This window comes from Chelonia mydas, chromosome 3 (assembly GCF_015237465.2).
Source record: "Chelonia mydas isolate rCheMyd1 chromosome 3, rCheMyd1.pri.v2, whole genome shotgun sequence".
Classification (NCBI taxonomy): Eukaryota; Metazoa; Chordata; order Testudines; family Cheloniidae; genus Chelonia; species Chelonia mydas.
Window position 1 is genome coordinate 28,051,591 of NC_057851.1, and position 25,362 is coordinate 28,076,952.

Sequence of the window (25,362 nt, forward strand, 5' to 3'; positions counted from 1 at the left end):
GAAAAGGTAAAATATAAAACAAGAAAAAAGTATTACCTTGTGCAATTAGGATGGGGTATTCCAGGTAAGTCTCTAGGGGGTAACTGTAGTAACTCTGGTACCTTAGAAACACAAGGAAGCTAAAGAGAAAAAAAATTGAACAGTTTGTTTGCGCACAGAGACTATAATAATATAGGTTCATTGACAATTTCATTTTAAAAACCTGTCTGTTGTGGGAGTGCAGTGCCCAAACGCCACAAGCGGAATCCAGCTCCCATTGTGCAAACTGTACATTCAGGAAGACAAAGTCCTAGGCCTGAAGATCTTGCAGTCTGTTTCAATACATACATTGTGACAAAGTTCCTCCTCTACCTTGGTGGGTCTTGCGCTTATTGGCGGATTTGCTCACCTTGGAGCTTCACGGCAGCCCTCAGTTTGGCCGTTTTTGTGAACCCACAGTCCAGGTTAACTCCTCCTGTGTCTGACCAGGAGTTGGGAGGTTTGGGGGGAACCTGGGGCCGCCCTCTACTCCGGGTTCCAGCCCAGGGCCCTGTGGAATGCAGCTGTCTAGAGTGCGTCCTGGAACAGCTGTGCGACAGCTACAACTCCCTGGGCTACTTCACCATGGCCTCCTGCCAACACCTTCTTTATCCTCACCGCAGGACCTTCCTCCTCGTGTCTGATAATGCTTGTACTCCTCAGTCCTCCAACAGTCCACATTCTCACTCTCAGCTCCTCACATGCACACCACAAACTGAAGTGAGCTCCTTTTTAAAACCCAGGTGCCCTGATTAGCCTGCCTTAATTGATTCTAGCAGCTTCTTGATTGGGTCCAGGTGTTCTAATCAGCCTGTCTGCCTTAATTGTTTCCACAAAGTTCCTGATTATTCTGGAACCTTCCTTGTTACCTTACCCAGGGAAAAGGGACCGACTTAGCCTGCTCTTCTGCTGCTGCCCTCTGGCCTGGGCTTTCCTTGCTTTTTGCCCCTACTTTCAGCTCCTCCCCCCCGCCCCCCGACCGGGCCAGACGCTCTCCTCCCTTTCTTTTCCTTTGTTGTTTTTTTTTCTTTTTCCACTGTTGCTACAGTGCTGGCCGGCTGCCGGCCGGCTGTTAGCCGCCCCCTGCCCGCCCTTGGACGCTGCTGCCACTCCAGCTGAAACCCCCTCCGCCCCCCCCCCCCGAGAAAGGGGGTCCTGCCGGCCCGCTTCCCCGGAGGGGGGGAGTGGAAGGACCCAACCCCCAGACCCAGCTGCTTGCTGTTTGTCTGCGGACCCGTCTCTGGTTGAAAGGAATCTTATCACTTGCTCCGGCATTTCTGGAATGCAAAAAAGAAAACCTGGAACAGACAGAGAAACAGCCGTCTACCAGAGGAACACCACCCGGGGAACTTACAAATCGCCGTGGAGGGGGCCCAAGACTGAGTAACTTTCGAACTGTGCTCTCATGTGGGGGGAGGCCTTGACTGTATCGTGACTGTGTTTGTAGGGACACAGGGGGTGTGGCACGGAGCTGCCCCCCGATCCATCTGTGTCCTCCCAACCCCCACACTACCATCTTCACAACTGCCTCCTCCATCATCATTGCTGGCTGTTTAACATCTGCCTCTGGACTTAGCTGCTCACCCTGATTCCACCGTGTGGGCCAGAAGCACCAGCCAACCAAACGCCGTGGTCGGTGGCGGGGCCGCAGTAGTGGGGGGTAGCCCCTACCACGGAGGGCCTGGTGGTTTTAGCGGGGCCCTTCCCCTTCTTCTTGCCCTGGCCTTTCCTGCCGGCTGGGGGGGCTCCCCTAGAGTCTGGGGAGGTGGTGGGCAAGCGTGCGGTGGTTCATGGGCCCCCCACCCCCCCCGAACTGCCCATCCCACAGCCTGTCCCTTTTTACCTGACCCCAACTCCTGTTAACCACCTGCCACCGCCCCTGCTGGAGCATTGGCAATGGAGGGCACTGGAGTGACCTCTGCCGCTGCCATGCCTACCACCTCCCCAGACTCTAGGGGAGCCCCCCCAGCCGGTGGGAAAGGCCAGGGCAAGAAGAAGGGGAAGGGCCCCGCTAAAACCACCAGGCCCTCCGTGGTAGGGGCTACCCCCACTGCTGCGGCCCCGCCACTGACCACGGCGTCCCTCCCCGCTGCCCCCTTCACCAGCTCTGCGGGTATCCCTTCCTCACCCCCCATGACGTATGCCTGGGCGGCGGCGGCCCCCCCCCCCGCCTGCCGCCTCGTCATCTCTCCCGCCCACCACTTCTGCCACCATCAACAGCGGCCGGGGCCCCTTCCCCACCATGACAAGGAAGCACGGTGTCCAGTGCCTCCTGGTGCCCACCTCGCCCCACATGGAGACCTACGTGCGGGCATTGGCGAGAGTGGTGGGGCCCTTGGCCATTGTGGCGGCCTCCAAAATGTATGGGAAGATAGTCGTCTTCTTAGCATCAGAGGCTGCCGCCCAGGAGGCGGTGGAGAGGGGCCTGACAGTGGGGGTGGGGTGTGTTTGTCCCCCTAGAGCCGCTAGAGGACTTGGGCGTCTGCCTGGTCCTGACCTCTGTCCCTCCTTTTCTCCCCAGTGCTGCCCTGTTACCCGCCCTTTCCACCCTGGGGAAACCTGTTTCTGTCATCAGCCCTCTCCCGTTGGGCTGCAAGGACCCCACCCTCCGTCACATCTTTTCCTTCCGCCGGCAAATGCAGCTTCTACTACCGTCGGCGGCGCATGCGGAGAGGCGCTCAAGGGGTCCTTCCTAGTCCCCCACCAGGGGGCCCGTTACCGGGTGTATTTCTGAAGCCCGGTGCTACCTCTGCCGGGCGTCAGGGCATGTCCGGAGGGACTGCCCCTTAGCCCGGCAAGGAGGGGCATCTGGGATCCCCGAGACCCGGTAGGACATCGGCCCCGTCATTGCCGACGCCCCGGCCGCTCGATACCCGAACCCGCCCCCCCTCCTCTTCGGACCACCACTTCTCCCGCTCAGGCCCAAGGGACACCTCCCCTACAACGCCCAGACGAGCAAGAGAGCCCCGCCCTCGCTGCTGACCATCTGGTGGGGCCTATGGAGGAGAGTGTGGCAGAGATACCACCAGGCATGGGAGAGAGCCTGCCCCAGGGAGAATCCTCCATCCCTTATGCCACCCCACCATCCCCCCCAAATCCCTGAGCCATCGCCTTTACCCCCTGACACGACCCCTGCTAACCAGCCCCCCACATGATGCCATAGAGGGCTGGGCCCTAGTCCAGGGGAAGCGAGGCAAGCGGAAGGCTCGAGCTCCGCCTCATCTACCCGAGGCGTAGGCCCCCCAGAAGACCAGGAAGGGGGGCACCGATGCCGAACCTTCCGCTCTGCCCACGAGTGCGTCCCATCCACCGGCGTCAGCCAGGAAAGACGTGGTAGCACCGGAAGGTAGTGTCTCCCCTCCACGGGAGACCCTCCCCTCCGAGACCCTCGAGGAAGCCCCTTCTGTCCTGACACTACCCGAAGCCCCCGTGAACCCCGAGGCAACCGTCATGGCGGGTGACAGCGGGGACAACCCCGGGGCGACGGAAAGTGTCCTCTCCTCCATGTTTGAGGAGATCGAGACCCTAGATCTGACCCTGGTCACCCAGAGGGAGGACGACCTTTTGCCAGCAAACCTCGATTTGGGCGACCTCATCCACCCCTCTTTTCCCCATGCTCCCTCCCCCTAACTGCTGCTTCTGCTCCCACCTCCGGGGAGCCCCTGGACTCCTCCATCGACCTGGCCACTGATGGCACCCCACTGATGTCCAGCGAGCCTGCTCAGGTGACAGCTGGCACCACGCAGCCGGGACACTAGTTGCCAGGGGCACCCCCTGTTGGTGCGGAGCAATCGATTTCCTTCCCAGGCGGGGTCCCAACAGAAGATAATCCACCTCCTGATGCTGTGGCCGCTAAATCCACCATAGAGCCCGTGCCTGGTATCACTGAGAGCTCCCTCCCCACCCCCTTAACCCTCAAGTCTGATCGGGAGGCGCCACCATCCAGCTGCTTGCCTCCCGAAACCCAGAATCTCGCCCCTGCACCTATCCAATTTACCTCCTGCAATGTTATTGCCGCCACCGGGGCTGTCTCCTTCCCTTTCCCAACTGATGACCCCCAGGGAGCGGCCTTTGTGTTCTCCTGCCCGGACCCATTAGGAGCTGCTATCTTCCCTCCACCCCCCCCTATTGCCCCAGAGCTTGAGGCGGGCCTAGAAGCTCCAGCCCATCAGGCACCCTGTCGGGGGTCCACACCCTGCTTGTCCGTTTTAGTGGACCACGGGGCTGCACCAAGGGCCCCGCCGGGGAACAACCGGGAAACTGTAACCCCACCCCCCCATGAGCTGCGAGGAGAGTTGCGGAAGTTTTTAGAGGATGTCCGTGGCTCCCGCAACAAGGTACAGCTTGCTCTCCAGCGATGGGGGGATTTTTTTCAAATCCTCCGGGCCACAAGGGCCCTCATGGGGGAAGGTAAAGGGACGGGAAAGCAGGATGCCACGGCCTACTGGCGGGTCCGCGTCTTCCGTGACCAATTACTCACCTACGGGATGGGTCAAGGACTGTTGCGCAGCCCGCTGGGGGATGCAAGCGTCCCTGCCAGTGAGGATCCCCCCGGCTCTCCCCATGACACCTCTCACCATCGCAACGTTGAACATCCAGGGTTGTAGGGTGGCTCTCTGCAGGTCCCAGGTGCTCCCCTTCCTTCGGGAGGGAGGTTACTCTGTGATTTTCCTGCAGGAGACCCATACGGATCCGACCGCCGAAGACAGTTGGGGGCTGGAGTGGGGGGACAGGGTCTACTTTAGCCATTCCACAATTCGGCAGGCTGGAGTGGTGACCCTGTTCTCCCCCGACCTACGGCCTGAGGTGCTAGGGGTCGCCGAGGCCGTGCCGGGTCGCCTGCTGCATCTCTGGGTCCGTATAGAGGGGCTCGTGGTTAACCTCGTTAACGTCTATGCCCCGACATCGGGCCCGGAGCGGCTGCAATTTTATCAGCAGGCATCTGCCTTCCTCGGCACCTTAGATTCTCACAAGTGCCTGGTCCTGGGAGGGGATTTTACTACCACCCTCGAGGAGCGAGACCGTTTCGGGACCGAGCAGAGCCCGGCCGCCGCGGACACTCTCCGGGAGATAGCTGAACATCACTCCCTAGTGGACATCTGGCATGACCACCACCCGGATGACACTTCCATGTTCACCTTTGTCCGGATGGAAGCCCATCAGTTGAGCCACTCCCGGTTGGACCACATTTATTTATCACGCTTCCATCTCTCACAAGCCCACTCCTCCAGCATGCGGCTGGCCCCATTTTCTGACCATTACCTAGCCACCGTGACAGCCTCCCTCTGTGCGGAGAGGCCAGGGCCGGCCTATTGGTATTTTAACAACAGCCTGTTGGAGGATGAGGGCTTTGTGACGTCCTTCCGGGAATTCTGGCTGGCCTGGCGAGGGCAGCGGCGTGCCTTTCCCTCGGTGCGGCAATGGTGGGACCTGGGGAAGGTGTGCGCCCCTCTTTTCTGCCGTAACTACACCCGGGGTACCAGCCGACGGAGAAATGCGGCGATAGAGCAGTTGGAACGGGAGGTCTTAGAGTTGGAGAGGCGTTTGGCCGCCAGCCCCAAAGACCCGCTCCTCTGCAGAGCGTGCCGGGAGAAGCGGAAGGAGCTCCGGGCCCTCGAGGGCCATCGGGCCCAGGGCGCCTTTGTTCGATCCCGCATCCGCCTCCTTCGGGAGATGGATCGCGGCTCCCACTTCTTCTATGCCCCGGAGAAAACGAGGGAGGCTAAGAAACACGTCGCCTGCCTCCTGGCAGAAGACAGCAGCCCCCTCACAGAACCGGCGGAGATGTGCGGGAGGGCCCGAGCCTTCTACGTAAGTCTTTTCTCCCCGGATCCAACTGACCCTAGCGCTTGCAGAGTGCTTTGGGAGGAACTCCCTACGGTCAGCGCGAGCGACTGAGACTGGCTAGAATTGCCTCTCGCTCTGGCCGAGTTCTCGGAAGCCCTCCGTCGTATGCCCACTAATAAGTCTCCAGGCATGGACGGGCTGACTGTGGAATTCTACCGCGTGTTTTGGGACGTCCTCGGCCCAGACCTAGTCACCGTCTGGGCTGAGTCTCTGTAGAGCGGGGTCCTCCCTCTTTTGTGCAGGTGAGCTGTGCTCGCCTTATTGCCGAAAAAGGGGGACCTCTGCGATTTACAAAATTGGCGTCCCGTCTCGGACTACATGTAGCACAGACTACAAAATCGTAGTGAAAGCAATCTCGCTGCGGCTAGGGTCTGTGCTGGTGGACGTGATCCACCCAGACCAGACCTACACCATCCTGGACCGCAGTATCTTTGATAATCTATTTATGATTTGGGACCTTTTGGAACTCGGGCGTAGAGACGGTCTGTCATTCGCCCTCCTGTCCCTAGATCAGGAGAAGGCGTTCGATAGGGTGGACCACGGGTACCTCCTGAGCACTCTGCAGGCATTTGGCTTCGGACCCCAGTTGGTGGGTTTTCTCCAGGTGCTGTACACTTCCGCAGAGTGTCTGGTTAAGCTCAACTGGACCATGACCGAACCGGTCAGCTTCGGGCAAGGAGTACGGCAGGGGTGCCCCCTCTCGGGCCAACTGTACACTCTGGCGATCGAACCCTTCCTCTGTCTCCTCCGCAGGAGGTTAACAGGGTTGGTGCTGCGGGAGCCGGAGCTGCAGCTGGTCCTGTTGGCGTATGCAGATGACGTGCTCCTCATGATCTAGGACCCCAGCAACTTGGCGCGGCTGGAGGCTTGCCAGGCTATCTATTCGACAGCCTCCTCCACCCGAGTCAACTGGGTCAAGAGCTCTGGCTTGGCGGTAGGAGACTGGCGGCAGGCGGGCTCCCTCCCACCCGCACTTCAGACCATCCGGTGGAGCGCGGGTCCGCTGCTCTACCTCGGCGTTTACCTTTCTACCACACATCCCTCTCCGCCGGAAAACTGGGAAAATTTAGAGGGCGGGGTGATAGAGCGGCTCCGGAAATGGACGGGATTACTCCAATGTCTCTCCCTCCGAGGGAGAGCGCTGGTGCTTAATTAACTAGTCCTGTCCATGCCCTGGTACCAGCTCAACACCCTGGTCCCGGCCCCAGGTTTCCTGACCGACCTCCGGACATCGATTCTGGGTTTTTTTGGTCAGGAACGCACTGAGCCCCTGTAGGGGTTCTTCATCTACCCCTGAAGGAAGGAGGACAGGGCCTGAAGTGTCTACACAATCAGTTCCGTGTCTTCCGCCTCCAGGCCCTACAGAGGCTCCTTTATCGTGCAGGCAGTTCGGCATGGAGCACACTGGTGCACGCCATCCTGTGCCGTATCCAAGGGCTCCGATATGACTGGCAGCTCTTTTATCTCCATCCGGGAGGTCTTCCGTGAGACCTCTCCGGGCTGCCGGTCTTCTACCAGGACCTCCTCCGGACTTGGAAACTGTTTTTAACGACCAGGTCCGTGGCAGCCACCGAGGGGGTAGATCTCCTCGCGGAGCCCCTGCTACACAACCCCCAGCTCCATGTGCAGGTGGCGGAGTCCTGCTCGGTGCACCAGAGCTTGATCCTGGCAGAAGTCACGAGAGTCGGAGACCTCCTGGACTACGACCGGGGAGACTGGCTGGATCCCCTGACGCTCGCCCGGCGCATGGGGCTCTCCAGACCTTGCTCGCCCGGCGCATGGGGCTCTCCAGACCTCGCCCCCCCCCGGCGCGTACTTCAGGAGGCGAAGGCCGCTTTGCCGCCCGCTGCTCGAGCTTACCTCGACCGGGTCCTGCTCGAGGGCACGCCCCGCCCACCCTCTACCCCAGGCCCGCCAGACCTTTTAATTGGACCCTGCCCCGCAGACCCAATCGACCCCCCTCACCCCTTCACTGCAAGCCGGCTGCATGAACTGCAGCCAGTACGCTTCCAAACCGCGCCAAGGAAACATCTATACATGCTCGTGCTCCACACCCTTCACGCCCTCACCCTAGTCTCCCGCCCCGACACAAAGTGGCGAGACCTTCTGCCACCTTTGGAGGGTGAGCAGCCCCAGTGGGCCAGCCTATATTCCACCTTGGTTCCGAGGCCCATCGGGGACATCAGTTGGCAGCTCCTTCATGGAGCTGTGAGCACAGGCACGTACTTGGCGCGGTTCACCCCCGTCCCAGATACTTGTCCCTTTTGTGGAGTGAGGGAAACCCTGGCGCACGTATATTTGGAGTGTGCCAGGCTGCAGCCCCTGTTCCAGCTCCTCACAAATCTCCTATTATGTTTTTGGTTGCATTTTTCCCCTCACCTTTTTATTTATGCACTCCCCATCTGTGGCCTCACAAAGTCGCGGGATCTCCCAGTTAACCTCCTCCTGCCCCTGGCTAAAATGGCCATCTATAAAATCAGCGAGAGGAGGTTGGCCGATGGAGTTTCCTGTGACTGTGGGGCCGTTTTCCGATCCTCAGTCCGTTCACGTATCTGGGTGGAGTTCCTCTGGGCGGCGTCCACCGACTCCCTTGATGCTTTTGAGGAGCGGTGGGCGCTGTCCGAGGTTCTCTGCTCGGTGTCCCCATCCGGGTCCCTTTGTTTGACCCTTTGATTGGGGGAGAGAGTAAGGGACCCCAGCCCCAGCCATTGCTGCTGCGGACACCACCACCTTAGAGGGGTCCTTTCACACGTGGGTGCACGTGCACCCCCCCACCCCGATTGTCCACCCCACAGCCTGCCCCTCTTGTTGGGTGCTTTCAGAGGAGGGAATTGTTGGTGACACTCGGGCGTGCCGCCAGGTAACTCAAGGGGGTGGAAGACCACGAGAGTCGATGAAGCCCCCTCGCTCTGGGCCACCAGGTAACTTGGAAGGGTGGAAGACCACGAGAGTTGAGGAAGCCCCCCGCTCTGGACCCAGGCAAGCTTGAACACTTCCCTCCCCTGAAGCTAATGCGAAAACAATTGTGATTGGTTGCTGTGTTACACATTGCATATGCTGCTGTTTTTACTTTGTAAGTGTGTTATGCAAATAAAAAAAACATCTTTTGCTTCAAAAAAAAAATTACTCTCCTGTAGCCATCTGGCCCGACCCTGTCACATATCCCCCCCTCTGCTCAACACTACGTGTTTGGGCAACTTGGGACATCAGGCAGTGTACTCGTGACAAGCCATCTGCATTGCCATGATGGCTTCCAGCCCGGTGTTGTATGGTGAATTGGAAAGGTTGTAGGGACAGAAACCATCTGGTCACCCTTGTATTCCGGTGTTTTTGAGGTACTAGGATCTGCTGTACCTTCTGCCCCTGTACTGGAGCAACCCCGTATAAGAGATTCTTCTTCGTTATGAAGTAGGGTCCTGGTCCCTGGGTTTTCCCTTCCACGGGGACCCCATCTATTTCGGTCACCTCCTTCCTAATGCTGTCGTACCTTGGGTCTTCGGCCTGATCCCGTCCAAAATTTCCTCTCCCGGGGCTAATCTGCCTAAGATCTCGGGGGCCAGTCTCTGTTGCCTCTACTGGTTCAGAGGCGTTAGGGTCAGACTCGGGTGCTTCTCCCTCCTGGGTGGCCTCCTTTTCAGCTGCTCGGGTCTGCCTACCTACGAGAGCGACCCTCTGGCTTTGGGGCAGTATTCGGGTTCCCAAGGCCTTAGCTGCCCTTCTTTCCCTTTTCGTCTTTCTATGCTGTCTGGGAATGGAGAACAAATCTGGGGCTGTTTCAGAGAAGGCTGAGGGTTGACAGTCTACTGTGGATGCCTTACTACCTTCAGGGCTTCCCCCTTTCTCCAATTCCCCTACTGGGAGTAATTCTTCAAACCCTGGGAAGTCCCTCCCTATGAGCACCGGGTATGGGAGTTTAGGGACTATACCTGCTGCTACCTCAGTAGTGTTCCCCTGAATCTCGATTTTTACTGGGATGGTGGGGTAATAACCAACTGTCCCATGGACGCATGTTATCGCCGCACGCTTAGCCCACAGCAGCTGACTACACTTCACGAGCTTCCCCGAGACAAGCGTGATAGCACTCCCCGAATCAACCAGTGCTGTGGTCTCTACCCCATTTAGTTTCACTGGTCTGGTGTACATATGTGGGGTTAGTGAGACCCCCCCCACAAGGTGGATTAGGGAGCATGGGTCTGCCCAGTTCCCCGGGTTAAACTAGCAGCACCAAGCCCTAGAACGCGGGTGACTGGGCCACCAGGAGAGCCCAGGTAGAAAAAGAGAGGGGCTGAAGGCCCACCAGAAGCCACAAAGAGTCGGAGCATTGAATGGGAAGAGGCACCCAATGAGGGGAGAAATATAATTGACCATGTGTTGCACATGCAAGAACGGATAGCCCGGGTCACCCCTAATGTACGGGAACATTTGGAAAAGGCACAGGAGGCCCAGCGAACCAATTACAATCTCCAGGCAAAAGTTCGACAGTTCCAACCAGGGGATCAGGTGATGGTGTTGACACCTGTGGCAGAAAGCAAGCTTTTGGCCCAATGTCAGGGGCCCTATGAGGTGGTTGAACCCGTGGGGGAAGTAACCTACAAGGTGTGGCAGCCAGGACGCCGGAAACAAGAACAAATTTATCACATTAACCTCTTAAAGCCTTGGCACCAACGAGAGGCGTGTGGAGTGGCCCAAGAGACCCCGATCCAGGGAAATAACATGCAGGAGCAGATCAGGATATCCAATGATCTGACACCAAACCAGAATGCTGTATTAAGTCTGGCCCATAGTCATCTTTTTGGGGGGCATTTGGGGGTAGAAAAGACCCTGGCACGGGTCCTGCGACGATTCTTCTGGCCCGGAGTACGTGAAGAAGTGCGGAGGTACTGTGCGTCCTGCCCAGAGTGCCAGCTGCACAGTCCCCATCCCCACTTGAGAGCACCTTTAGTACCCTTCTCATCATAGAGGTCCCCTTTGAGCAAGTAGCCATGGACCTAGTGGGACCCCTGGAGAAGACAGCCCGGGGCCACCAATATATACTTGTTGTTCTGGATTATACTACTCCCTACCCAGAAGCCATCCCCCTGCGGAACACAGCCTCTAAAACAATAGTTAAAGAGCTGGTGGGGATCTTTGCCCGAGTGGGGCTACCAAAGGAGATATTAACAGAGCAAGGTACTCCATTTATGTCGAAGCTGATGAAGGACCTCTGTACGCTGCTCCATATACATACCCTGAGAACTTCAGTCTATCATCTGCAGACCGATGGGCTGGTAGAAAGGTTTAACCGAACCCTCAAGGCAATGATAAGGAAAGTGGTAAGTCGGGACGGGAAGGATTGGGACCCCATACTACCCTACCTTATGTTTGCAATCTGGGAGGTACCTCAGGCCTCAACTGGGTTTTCCCCCCTTTGAATTATTATACGGACGCCACCCCCGTGGCATACTAGATATTGCGAAAGGAATCTGGGAAAAGGGACCTACTTAACCTGAGGCTAATATATCTGCCTTCTGTTACTCTCCTGTAGCTATCTGGCCCAACCCTGTCACAACGTGAACTGACAAGCTGTACAGATTGGCCATCACTTTCACACAAAGGTCTCAGTGACAGTGTCTGAAAGGTTTAGTTCAAACAATTGCTATTTACAAGAGAAGGAAAAGAAGCTTTCAGGTCTTTAAACCCCAATCATAACCTATGAGAAATCTTCTTTGACCTGCCTTGGGAATAATTCTGATTTCTCAATTTATTATAATAATCCTACCTATGATGTTCCAAATTAAAAATGAGGTAATAAAATTGTTTTAAAAGGCTGAATAATTGCAGAATCCTAGTACCTTGAAGTGGAAAATATCTACTAAACCATCCAGAGCCTCTCATTGTCGGTGCAGGATTGTGCATTTCATTTCCTAGTGGATCTTTACTAGTGTGGTGAAAAATCTAGTTTTAAATGTCCCAAGCAATAGTGCTTCTACTACTTCCCTTGTGAGACTACGCCATACCATAACAGATCTTTGTCAGAAAGTTTTCCCTGACACCAGGTTAAACTTTCACAAAAAATATCATATTAACCCCCTGGCATCCTGTAAAAATTTAAGCTCTGGCCCACCCAGAAGAAACCAAATGCCATAGTCAAGGAGTCCACATGTAGAATTAAGAGGAACTGTAGGACAGAGCTCCAGCTTAAATACCTACTTATCTCAAATGTAGCAGTATGGGGCAGGGAGAGAGGCAATTCCCTGCGTATCTGGCTCCTAAACCATTTAAGACTTAAAACTAACTCCTGAACTTCCCAGCTGAAAATTTATTAGACACTAGTGCAACTTTTTGGAGTATTTGTGTCCTATCTTCTTGCATGATATGGCACTCAAGAGAGTCTGATCTACAGAGAGGCCTCACATATAGCTAGAGCAGCATATCTCAAACTGGGGTCTGCGGACCCCTGGGGGTCTGCAAGTGTACTCCAAGGGGTCCATGGGCCCTGCTGAACAACTCTTCCCCCTCCCTCCCTCAACTCCTCCCTGTCTCCCAGCGCCTTCTGCATGCTGGGGGGAAAAGCTGTTCCATGGCATGGAGGAGGCGCTGAGAGACAGAGGGAGGAGCAGGGACGGGACGTGCTCAGGAGGGGACGGAATCGTGGCCAGAGCTGCCGGCCCCGCTCATCAACTCCTCCCCCTCCCTCTCAGTGCCTCCTGAATGCCACAGAACAGCTGTTCCCCAGTTTGCAGGAGGTGCAGGGATGGGGCACACTTGTGGGAGGGGGCAGAATCATCTCCAGAGCCAGCCAGCCCCGCTGATCAACTCCTCCCCCTCCCTTCCAGTGCCTCCTGCATGCCACGGAACAGCTGTTCAGTGGTGTGCAGGAGGTGCTGGGAAGGAAAGGAGGTGGAGTGGGAGTGGGAAGAGGTAGGACCTTGGGGTAGGGATGGAGTTGGGGGCAGGGTCTGGGATTGAGGGGGGGGTTGGGGGTCTGCAAAAAATTTTAAATCAATCTGGGGGTCCTTGGGTTACTAAAGTTTGAGAACTGCTAAGTATTCTAGTGCTGAGGTGAGTTCTGTACAACTGGAGTCAAGGTAATTAAATCAGGTGACTTTACAGGTGGAAGGACACAAGGAACAGTGCCAATGAACTTTCAAAATAAAAAACTCCTTAAAACATTCCCAAAATAATTTTCCTGTAAAACACATGGAAGGAGCAGAATCTAAGTTGTGGTGGTATGTGGTATAAAATGTATTGGCATTTGTTTGAACTCACTTGCACGTGTGGCTTAAGCCCAGGCCCATCCCAAATGTTGTCCATTAAACCTTAATACCACACAACATCAGGTATTCCTTGTATGCATAAACAAAGTTTTAAATTTTGACACCACCTTCTCATTGGTATTGACACCTCTAATACAAGGTTCTATTCTGAAAAGTAACGTTGTAAGATGGCATTGTGTAGCTCTGTGTGTGTTTCTGACTTGCTGATCATATCTGCTCAGTTCACAAATAAATGATATTTTGTAATTGCCAGTCCTGCTTACTCACCCAGGGCTTGATAGATAGGCTATTTCCATATAATTCATGCATAAGTAATAATTCTGTGGGTCCAACAATCTCTCAGTCATATGCTAGGAGGAGGAGGTGAGAGGACAGGGAGCAGGGGGGTGGAATGGGGCAGGGGTCCTGGGGGGGGGAGGGCAGTCAGGAAGGAGGGGGGGGTTGGATGGGGCGGCGGGAGGTCCAGGGGCGGTCAGGGGACCGAGACCAGGGGGGCTGGATGGGGCAGGGGTGCCCGGGGGGCCATCAGGGTAGGAGGGGGGGGTTGGATGTGGCAGGAGTCCCAGGAGAGCCATCAGGGGGCGAGAAGCAGGAGGATCAGATAGTGGTCAGGGGCCGGGCCACGCCTGACTGTTTGGGGTGGCACAGCCTCCCCTAACCGGCTCTCCATACAACTTCAGAAACCCGATGCAGCCCTCAGGCCAAAAATTTTGCCCACCCCTGGTGTAGCATGAAGTCAACAAGACTGCGCAAGTGCATAAAGTTACATGTGTACTTACATCTTTGCAAAACTGGGCCACAGTCAGCAGCTACAACCCTGAACAGACCAAGATGTGTGAAGAGAAAAGATGCCATTTTTACATAAAGAAAAGGAGTACTAGTGGCACCTTAGAGACTAACCAATTTATCTGAGCATAAGCTGTTGTGATGCTCAATGCTCAGTCATGATGCATCCAATGAAGTGAGCTGTAGCTCACGAAAGCTTATGCTCAAATAAATTGGTTAGTCTCTAAGGTGCCACTAGTACTCCTTTTCTTTTTGCAAATACAGACTAACACATCTACTACTCTGAAACCTGTCATTTTTACATAGTTAATCTTCAGAATCAAACTGCATTTCTAGTAAAGTTGGGAGAGCTGGCAATGTATATGCAGTCAGCTGTTCCTAGCAACTTCACCCAATGGGGAACACTTAATACTTTGCAAATGAAAGTCATTCATAGATTTACTCTCTCCCATGCACTGACATGCATGTACACACACAATTTGGTTTTGGTTAGAAACAAACCTATTTATAGGAGGGGTTCAGGTCTTAACAAGTAAGAATTAATTTTCTAAATATAAAGTTACTGCACTGTTACTAGAGCTTAATAGTTGAACTGTTCATTTGATAGGGGTTGTGTTTTTCTTTAAGAGGGCTAAATATGACACCTCTGGGGTGGGTAGAAGCCTGTTTAAGTAGTATGGTTACTTTTGACACAGCAAGCAGATCATTCTATTTATATAATGACCCAGTATACAGCTTAAGTCAAACAATGCCTCTTCTTAATTCTTTTGGGTAGGGAGAAATGGTAGCAGATGAGTGAACAGTCATTAACTCAAGCAGCGCAGCAACACTCATCTTGTAATGCATTAAATGCAATTCAGCATGCTAATGTGGTGCATCTGATTGAAAATAACTTGGGTTCATTTAGTTATAATCAACTGCAAGGTAGGATACAATACCACTGTCAGTTCTAAAAGTGTGCATTGTACAAACCAGTGTTTTGAATATTTGAAATGTGGTAATCCAGTTAGTTTCTTTTTATTCAACATACTTAAAATTGGGTTTTAGTTTTTTAATTATATTTTGTTTTAATAGCTGCAACTGCATAATACTTTGCATTCCCACAGCTCCTTCTATACAACTCTTTAAAAGGATGCTTTACAAACTTCTTGAGCATGCTCCTGTGAGGTAGGTAAGGAATTTTATCCCCGATCTAGATGAGAAAACTGAGGAGAGAAATTAGGTTGCAAAAAAGCTACAGATGAAGCCAAGGGGAAAGCAATGAACTGAACTGTGGTCTCGTGTCTTAATAACTGCACCATCCTTCCATTCAAGCCTACACTTGCTGGTAAATATTGTACTGAATGCTGTCTTTATAATTTACATCCAAATAACAGTTATTGTATTATGGGATTCTCAGCTAGACACTTAGGGACAGATGCCGCAAATTGGTGCTATCCAAGACACACAAAGTGGCCAGTTCAGGAGACAATTGAGGCCACAGTGTGGACAGGTCTAAACTGCTAAGGAGGCAAATAACGTCCTTTATTATTTGTGGTGCAACTGCAGCTGGGGCTGCTGCCTCACATAAGAGAGAGACAGATCCTGTCACAAGGAATGCACAATCCAGAGTTCAGACACCACAGAAATAGAATAGGGTGCAGTGGGCAGAGTTACATATAAAATCAGCTTTTTAAGACTCCAGTTTAAGAGATGTTGAGCACTCAAGCCCTACTCTGAACTTTTATAATAGTAATAAATTAGCTTCTTGTAGGCTTCATAGCAGAAGGGTGATTGGATTGAAGGTGGAGGCTTGGTTCAGAGGTTTATGTAGGCTGCAGTTTACCAATGACTTTACTCTCAAACATAATCCAAAAGTTGTGACTCCAGATCAGCAGATTTAAACATCAGTGCATCTGCTCCTTTTATATAAAGCATTGCCAATAAAGAGCAGCACCATCTGTCTGACTGAGTCTGTCAGCTTAGGAATCATTATTACTTCTTGCAAGTGCTTGTGATGAGAATAGCACCAGAGCAGCTGCGTGCACTTTACAAAGTTGAGCAAACTTATTGCAAAAATGGAGCATACAATTCTCTGCTTCTTATTTGTATGACAGTAGCACCTAGAGGTGCCAGTCAGGATTGGGGGCCTCATTGTGCTGTGTAAACACAAATCAAAAAGACAGTTTCTGCTCCAAAGAATTTACAGTCTAAATTAAGACAGGATGCACCAGCTGCCAAGAAAGATAATTGAGTGGGTGGGGGGTAGTGGATGAAGCTGACAACAGTAGGAAGGTCAAGTTACACAAGCTAACTCCATAAATAAGTAGGTTTTCAAGTCAAGGCTTTTTAAAATAAGCCTTGATTGGTTACCATTCCCTGGGGAATCATGGCATTACCAGGAGTTCAAAACTACTGCCCCTGAGCGCTAACTGTTGACTAACGTTTAAGGTAAGTCATATGAGCCTGGGCCAAAATGGGTTTACTTTTAAGCACACATCTACAACTTCTACAGGATCTCTTTGTTAGAGCAAATAGCGTATTTCATAAGAGGGTAACTGTAAGGATTTTTAATTTAAAACAGCATTCCATTTCCAATTGAAGTCAGGCAAGCTTAGCGTAGTCAGCCCCCTGGGCTGGGGCCTACTTTAAGAATGAAACCAAGGTAAAGGACTATCCCATTTCACTTAAAACATGCTTTCTGGGGAATGGAAACTGTCATAAATATAAAGGGAAGGGTAACCACCTTTCTGTATACAGTGCTATAAAATCCCTCCTGGCCAGAGCAACATCCTGTTACCTGTAAAGGGTTAAGAAGCTCAGCTAACCTGGCTGGCACCTGACCCAAGGACCAATAAGGGAACAAGATACTTTGAAATCTTGGGGGAAGCTTTTGTTTGTGTTTGTTTGTTCTCTCTTGGGACTGAGAGAGCCAGACAGAAATCCATCTTCTCCAACCCATCCTAATCCAAGTCTCCAATATTGCAACCAGCATAGGTAAGCCGGGAAAGGCGGATTAGTTTATCTTTTGTTTTATGTGACTATTCCCTGTATAAAGAGGGACATTTATTCCTGTTTTCTGTAACTTTAAGGTTTTGCCCAGAGGGGGATCCTCTGTGTTTTGAATCTGAATACCCTATAAAGTATTTTCCATCCTGATTTTACAGAGGTGATTCTTTTATCTTTTCTTTAATTAAAATTCTTCTTTTAAGAACCTGATTGATTTTTCATTGTTCTTAAGATCCAGGGTTTGGGTCTGTGTTCACCTGTACAACTTGGTGAGGATCGTTATCAAGCCTTCCGCAGGAAAGGGGGTGTAGGACTTGGGGGGAGATTTTGGGGGAAGACATCTCCAAGTGGGCTCTTTGTTTAAATCGCTTGGTGGTGGCAGCATGCTGTTCAAGGTCAAGACAAAAAGTTTGTACCTTGGTGAAGTTTTTAACCTAAGCTGGTAAGAATAAGCTTAGGGGGTCTTTCAGGTCCCCACATCTGTACCCTAGAGTTCAGAGTGGGGAAGGAACCTTGACAGAAACTTATGAAACATTTGCTGAAAGTACATGAGGTACCAGCCTGTTCTGTTGGACTAAAGCCCAGGCCTGGAAGCCAAGGTCTCCAGGCTTCGCTGACACTGGTGGTGGTGAATGTGCAGCGCGGGGAATCCCCGGCTGGCTGCCCAGGGGGGCTGGGAAGTTGCTGCACGTTGAAGCTGGGGGGAGCTTTGCAAGTTCGGGGTGGGCTACAGGGAGACGCCGCCTTTCCCATAAGGATTCAGGAGCGGGGCGCGAGTCCCTCCTTCCGCTCACAGTCAGGACCCGCCCTCAGCAAACTTCAGCCGGGGGAACAACTCGTCCTCAGCCCTGGGCTCGCGTGTGAAGCCGGCCGGGCCCACGGAGAGCGGGCAAAGCGGGGCGAGCTCCCCGTGCCAAGAAGTCCCTCGGGCCAAGGGCGCTTCCGCCGCTCGGCCCCAGGCCGGGAGCAAAGGCAAGGCCTGGCCACGGCCCCCTGCCCCGGTCTCTTACCCGCTCAGCTCCAGCACCAGGCTCTCCAGGCTGACGCCGCGCGCGGAGCGGGCCGCCAGCACAGCCACCACCTGCGGCAGCTTGATCACCGTGCACACGAGCAGCGTGCTCCAGTGGGCCGGGGCCAGCAGCGCCTCCATGGCGCCGCGCTCTGGCCCAGGGGCGCCTCCCTTCCCTTCCGCTGGCAGGCGCCGCGGGGCCAGCCCGAGCCCAGCTGGGGCGGGGAGCCACGCTGCAAATCCGGAACGGGAGCGGGGAGCAGCGGGGGCCCCGGCATTGCTGGGCGGGGTGTGGCCCTGGGGGCCCCCGGCACAGCCTCGGGGGGGAGCGGGTGTGGCCCTGGGGGGCCCCGGCACAGCCTCGGGGGGGGGGGGGGGAGCGGGTGTGGCCCTGGGGGGCCCCGGCACAGCCTCGGGGGGGGGGGGGGGAGCGGGTGTGGCCCTGGGGGGCCCCGGCACAGCCTCCGGGGGGGGAAGCGGGTGTGGCACTGGGGGGCCCCGGCACAGCCTCGGGGGGGTGGGGGTGGGAAGCGGGTTTGGCCCTGGGGACCCCGGCACAGCCTCGGGGGGGGGGAGGAGCGGGTGTGGCCCTGGGGGGCCCCCGCACAGCCTCGGGGGGTGGGGGGGAGCGGGTGTGGCCCTGGGGGGCCCCGGCACAGCCTCGGGGGGGGAAGCGGGTGTGGCACTGGGGGGCCCCGGCACAGCCTCGGGGGGGTGGGGGTGGGAAGCGGGTTTGGCCCTGGGGACCCCGGCACAGCCTCGGGGGGGGGGGGAGGAGCGGGTGTGGCCCTGGGGGGCCCCCGCACAGCCTCGGGGGGTGGGGGGGGAGCGGGTGTGGCCCTGGGGGGCCCCCGCACAGCCTGGGGGGGGTGGGGGTGGGAAGCGGGTTTGGCCCTGGGGGGGCCCCGGCACAGCCTCGGGGGGCTGGCATTGGGGAATCCCGGCTCTCAGCCCCGGCAGGGACTGGGGATGTTGCACTGGAGAGCCCTAAGGGCTCCCCTCCTAGCTAGGGTTGCCAGCTTTCCTGGCACAAAGGGAACACCCTAGCCCCGCCCCGCTCACTCCATGCCCCCTCCCTTTGTCGCTCCTTCTCCCCGACCCAGCCTCGCTCACTTTCGCTGCTGGGCTGGGACCGGGGGGATGAGGGCTCCGGCTGGGGCGGGGGTCCAGGCTCTGGGGTGGGGATGAGGGGTTTGGCGTGGGGGAGGACACTCTGGGCTGGGACTGAGGGGTTTGGAGGGTGGGAGGGGGATCAGGGCTGGTGCAGGGGGTTGGGGCAATGGGGGGGTGTGAGAACTCCGGCGGGGGGTGTGGGCTCTGGGCTGGGGCAGGGGGATGAGGACTCCGGCTGGGGTGGGGGTCCAGGCTCTGGGCTGGGACTGAGGGGTTTGGAGGGGGATCAGGGCTGGGGCAGGGGTTGGGGGGGGAGTGAGAACTCCAGCTGGGGATATGGGCTCTGGGCTGGGGCAGGAGGTTAGGGGCTGGGGCAGGGGGATGAGGGGTTTGGAGTGCAGTAGGGTGTTCCGGGCCAGGACAGGGGTTTAGAGGGTGGGAGGGGGATCAGGGCTGGGGCAGGGGGTTGGGGGGAGTGAGAACTGCGGCTGGGGGTGTGGGCTCAGGGATGGGGGATATGGGGTGCAGCAGGGTACTCCAGACTGGAATTGAGGGGTTCGGAGGATGGGAGGGGGTTAGGGGTGCAGGCTCCAGGCAGCGCTTACCTCCATCAGCTCCCAGAAGCAGCGACTTGTCCTCCCTCCTGCTCGTACGTGGAGGTGCGGCCAGGCAGCTCTGCACACTGTCCCATCCGCAGGCGCCTCCCTCGCAGCTCCCATTGGCCGCTACTTTTTGGGAGCCCCGCGGAGCGGAGGCCAGCAGGGAGCCTGACAGCCCCACTGTGCATGCCACAAACCAGACAGTCCCTGTGCTGACCAGAGCCGCCAGGCTCCCTTTTCGACTGGGCAGGGTGGATTTCATTTAAGTGCATATGTGCATAACTCCCATGAAAATCCCACTAGATGCCTGTTTGCATCTTTAGGCACTTAAATATCTTTAAAAATCTTAATCTCCACATCTGTAAAATGATGAGATTGTGCTGAGCATTGATTAATGATTGTAAAGAGCTTGGAAATCAATAGCAAAAAATTTTCGACAGCAAGGACCCACAAACATGCTGATTTTCTTATTTGGATGAGACTATATTAGTTAAATCTCCATTTTCTCCCATCAGATTCTTAGCCGGTCTCATTGTGCCAAGATTATAGGATTACAGGAATACTGGTTGTAAGTAACATTCAGCTAAACAAGTGTCTAGGTCAAAAAAGGATGTTGGGAAGGATACCTAAAATTATACAGAGAAAAGATGGGATTCTTGAAATTTTGTAACAGATCTCTACTTGTTCATAAGAAATGTGGTAGAAAATGCTTGCCTTTTTTGATTGCCTAAGCATTATATACTAGTCCCAGGGTGGATTTGATTTAAATCATGATCGATTTAAATCACTAGTCAGGAAGATTCGATTTAATCATGGATTTCTACAAAAAAGTGCATTCTTGTTGGTTGTTATACCCTTAATACATATTCTTCACAACTCAGAGATAGATGTAGGTTTCATTTGTAGAAGGTACACACTACACATTTTAAGTGATTTTTTTTTTAAAAGAAATACTTTTCAGATTAGTTTTACAGCTATATCAGAAAATGAATGGTTGATTGGTTATTTCATTTACCAAAGGTAATTGAAGCAGATATTTACCTTTTGGCTGCACAAAGCAAGGTGTATGACCTGATTAAAAATAAATGCTATATGTATGTCCCAAAAAATTCACAAAATATTAACAAGCACTTCCTGTCAGCCAAACAGGCCCTTAACCCATAAAAAGCCCCCCAGAAAAAGCCCGCTATCTTTAGCTCACTCTAAAAATGGCTGCCCAACCTAAAAAAAAGCATTGTTTGTCTCCTGATCACAGGTGTCGTGTTGTGTATTATCATTCTCCTCTTGCTTGCCTGTTGTAAAGCAGTCATATACAAAATATGTGCCTCCCGCTCCACAAAAACCCCATTATATCCTCTTGTTAAAAATTCTAACTCCTCAGCGCTAAATCACTTATTATTCAAAAAATATAAAAAAACTCAGCTACAAACTTATTAAATATTCCCCCCCAAAATTATTAAAAACACTAAACACTACACTAAATAACTCAAAAAAATAAAAAACCACAAATACCAAAAAAGCCCTGCTCTAAGCCCAAATAGACCAAAGCCCCTTTGCTCCTTAAACCCTCTATAATCCTGCATAACACTAAAAAAGCTAGCACACAAACAAACAGGTTTGCACACGGCTCGCCAACCAAAGCCAGCTTCAGCCTAAAAAACAAATAAATAAAGCAAAAATATTTAACAAAAACCGATAACAAATAAAACCAAATAAGGCAAGGCTCAAGCAATGCTACTTAAAAAAAAAACAAAAAAACCACAACTGGCTGCTTTAGCTAATTGGCTACAATATTACACAGGGCAACAAGTAATTAATTGCATAAGCTTATATAATAAAATTAACAAAAATATAAAATATATACTAAAATCTGCTGCACTGCTGCAGAATTTAAAACAGCTCAGTCTCCTTGCGCCCTATTTAAAGCTCCAAATAAATCTCTCTGCTTCTCCACCCCGTTGTGGGCATTGGCGCGACGCACACCGGGCAACAAACCCAGCTGTTGCTTGCCTCGGGCACTCTGTGCCGGCAACAAAGGTACACACTATACATTTTTAAGTGATTTTTTTTTTAAAAAAAAAAAACTTCTCAGATTAGTTTTACAGCTATATCAGAAAATGAATGGTGGTTTGGTTATTTCATTTACCAAAGGTAATTGAAGCAGATATTTATGAAGTCATTGGGAGGTGAACTATCTCCAATTCAATAGGTTAATCATTAATATTTGGAGGATTTTCTTGCCATGCTGTATTAGGAGAACATCACCAGACAGACATTTAAATTGTTTTATTTAACTAAAACAATAACGTTATGTATTCTGGATTTTTTTTCTTCAGCAGCAAACATACAATATTTTAACAAAACAAGTATGAATTTTTGAATTTAGTTAAACATTCAAACTTTTTTTAAATCAGGTTTGTTTTTGTTAAAATTGTTTTTAGCTAAAATAGTTAAATGACATATTTTTAAAAAAACAACAAAAATTAAGTCGACTACATCAGCCAGGTCAACAAGTGGTCAGGCACTGTGGTAGTTATGGGGTAAACCCCAGGAGCGTGTGTGTATAAGCTACAAGATTGATTTTTAACTAGCTACCCGTAGGTGACGAGTACATAGCCTTGCTTCAGTGGGATTTTACATTAAAGTAGCTAGCCTGAGGTAAAAACAAACCTTTTGCAGTGAAGATATCACTAATGTCAAGCTTGACGGTCTCACTTTGGAACAAGTAGAAAGGAAATTCAAAAAGTTAAACCTCCGCTCCTAGAGTTATTGAGCTGTTACTGTTCAAGGTTTGGTTTCACTGCTAAAAAAGCTGTGGGTTTTGTGTTTGGGGTTTTTTTGTTTTTGTTTTGTTTTGTTTTTTACCTCAGGGCACTTAAATTTTACCATGAGGTAAGCTTGCCAGGGTCAACCCCAAGGAGGGATATAGGGCTGCCCTCAGTGAGTTTATCTTGTAAAACTGCAGTGCCTGCTCTTCACTATGTTTTTGCCTCAGGATCGCTCTCTTGTGTTAGTTACCGCAGTGTTAAAAAGTGCAGCTTTTTTTAAGCCCTCCTGTCTCTCTCAACTTGTCACAGCTAGAGGGACCCTCCAAAGGATGTGCACCTACTGTAATTACACAGGTTTCAGAGGAACAGCTGTGTTAGTCTGTATTCGCAAAAAGAAAAGGAGTACTTGTGGCACCTTAGAGACTAACCAATTTATCTGAGCATAAGCTTTCGTGAGCTACAGCTCACTTCATCGGATGAAGTGAGCTGTAGCTCACGAAAGCTTATGCTCAGATAAATTGGTTAGTCTCTAAGGTGCCACAAGTACTCCTTTTCTTTTTGTAATTACACAGTTAGATATAGGGTCCTGTTTCTTTGATCTCTGCAGGTGTCCTAAATTACCAAAATGTCAGATTGGTCTCACTAAATCAGCTTTTGTTGGAGCATGTTCCCTTGGTAGTCAGGATCTATCTGCAAATGTAACATTTCCTTTTTACCATGTTGCCAAATATCTATTCACATTTTATTATTATTATGTATTTATATGAGCATAGGACTAGGAGCCCCAGCCATGTGCCAGGACCTGATTGTGCTAGGTGCTGCACAAACACAGAACAATAAGATGGTCCCTGTCCCAATGAGCTTAGGAATTTACATGGGTATTTTGTGTGTTTCCCAAGGGTTTTTCAATTGTCCCTGAAATAGGATGGACAGACAGATTTCTTGCATCCATCCCAGTTACCTTCACTTGCATGGTGCTGCTGATGTAAACCAACAACATTCCAAGAACTTAACATGTAAATCACACAACCACACTTGTAAGTCAGTGGCAAAAAAAGAGAAGCGCAGTCTGTTTGGGCCAGGATGTCACCACTCTGCCTAAGTAAAAGAGTAACTGAAAGTGGGGAAAAAATGTAAATCTGTATAGGTAACTTTTTTTGGTAAGGGTTGTGACAGGGTTGGGCCAGATGGCTATAGGAGAGTAATAGAAGGCCGATATATTAGCCCCAGGTTAAGCAGGTCCCTTTTTCCCTGGGTAAGATAACAGGGAATGTTCCAGAACAATCAGGAACCTTCTGGAGACAATTAAGACAGGCTGATTAGAACACCTACAGCCAATCAAGAAGCTGCTAGAATCAATTAAGGCAGGCTAATCAGGGCACCTGGGTTTTAAAAAGGAGCTCACTTCAGTTTGTGGTGTGTGTGTGAGGAGCTGGGAGCAAGAGGCACTAGGAGCTGAGAGTGACAACACGGACTGTTGGAGGACTGAGGTGTACAAGCATTATCAGACCACCAGCAGGAAGGTGAGGATAAAGAAGGTGTTGGGAGGAGGCCATGGGGAAGTAGCCCAGGGAGTTGTAGCTGTCGCACAGCTGTTCCTGGAGGCACTCTAGACAGCTGCATTCCACAGGGCCCGGGGCTGGAACCCAGAGTAGAGGGTGGGCCCGGGTTCCCCCCCAAATCCTCCCAACTCCTGGTCAGACACAGGAGGAGTCGACCTGGACTGTGGGTTCAGAAAAATGGCCAAACTGAGGGCTGCCATGAAACTCCAAGGCAAGCAAATCCACCAATAAGTGCAAGACCCACCAAGGTAGAGCAGGAACTTTGTCACAGGGTGTAAACTATAAATGCATCAAAAATAAGAAAGAAAACTCTTTAATTACAGAGCACTCTGAGAAGTGAATTTGGAGATCTTGAAAAAGGTAACGGGTTTGAACTTCTTGCCTGTATGAATACATGCTACTTGGTTCAGGACAGAAATTGATCAGGAACAAATAAAGAATTTAAGAAGTCAAACCTTGAAATAAACGAAAACTTGTTAATCAATTATTCCAGGTATTTCTTGTTAAACAAAAATCTCAACCTGGTGGTAATGTTGTTTGTTATAGATCTGATTTTCAGAACACCCACAGCTTCAGTTGAAGTCCACTCAGCACTTTTGAAAACCAGGCCCATAGTGCCGTAGATGTCTGTGACATTTTAGATATTCTGAGGATGGCAGGAAGACATTTAAGGTATCATCTGCTTCACCCTAAAAATGCAGCTTTATGGTCTCAAAAATATCATGTCAAAGAATACCGTGACTGATATTATCCAATGCTGCTGTGAAGTCTACCAAATTTAAAGCGATCAAGGATGTGACTTGAACTCATTAAATTATATATACACACCTTCACCAGCATATTTTTATTTGAATCTACTATATGAGTGCTTGTATCCATTTACCTGTAAAACAAATTAATGTGTCAGTTCTGCAGATTTTTTTAAAATATACCTTGTCTTCCAGGACAGGAAATCAAACAAGTAAAATGATTTACTGCCTTGCCTTGTCCTGTTAATATAATGACATTGCTTTGCATCTGTTTACAGGTCACTTTTATCTAAGTTCGCAGCACAGCTTAGAAGAAGAACACGCATCACAAAAGCGGACTGCTCTACTGTAGGACAAAACATTTTTAATTCAAATTCTAATATAACAATGACTTTTTGTTCATGTCGTTGACTCTGGACTGCCTGCCATTCTGGCCAAATTGTTCTACTTTATACCAAATATAGGAGTCTCCCAATCAATACTTTGCAGAAAAGGAGAATACCCCTTTACATTGCAATTTACGCTTCAAGTCTTTACATTTTTCTAATCTTCAGTGGGCAGATTGCTATTGAAAGCTTATTTTCTTTTTTCTGTTTATTTTTAAGATAGCAATCAGCATTGAAGAATGCTCTTTGCATTCTTATTTAAAGTGAAGTAGTGTTTAACC

At 51.6% G+C, this 25,362-nt stretch overlaps 1 protein-coding gene across 4 annotated transcripts in view; it reads right to left on the reverse strand.

The window, feature by feature from the left end:
- SLC66A3 (solute carrier family 66 member 3) overlaps window positions 1-18,189 on the reverse strand; it is a 25,157-nt gene extending 6,968 nt beyond the window's left edge. The window contains exons 1-2 of one of the 4 annotated variants that reach the window (XR_006289365.1): window positions 17,906-18,156; window positions 37-119 (exon numbers count right to left, since the gene is read on the reverse strand). Coding sequence is in view for 3 of the 4 variants with exons in the window: in XM_007063283.4 (XP_007063345.3) it covers window positions 37-119; window positions 17,906-18,045 (223 nt within the window). In the remaining variant the exon portion in view is untranslated. Of the gene's footprint in view, window positions 1-36; window positions 120-202; window positions 437-17,905 lie in introns of those variants that run through there. The other 3 variants (XM_007063283.4, XM_037894056.2, XM_037894057.2) reach the window with 3 other exon arrangements.
- Window positions 18,190-25,362: the final 7,173 nt, after the last annotated feature.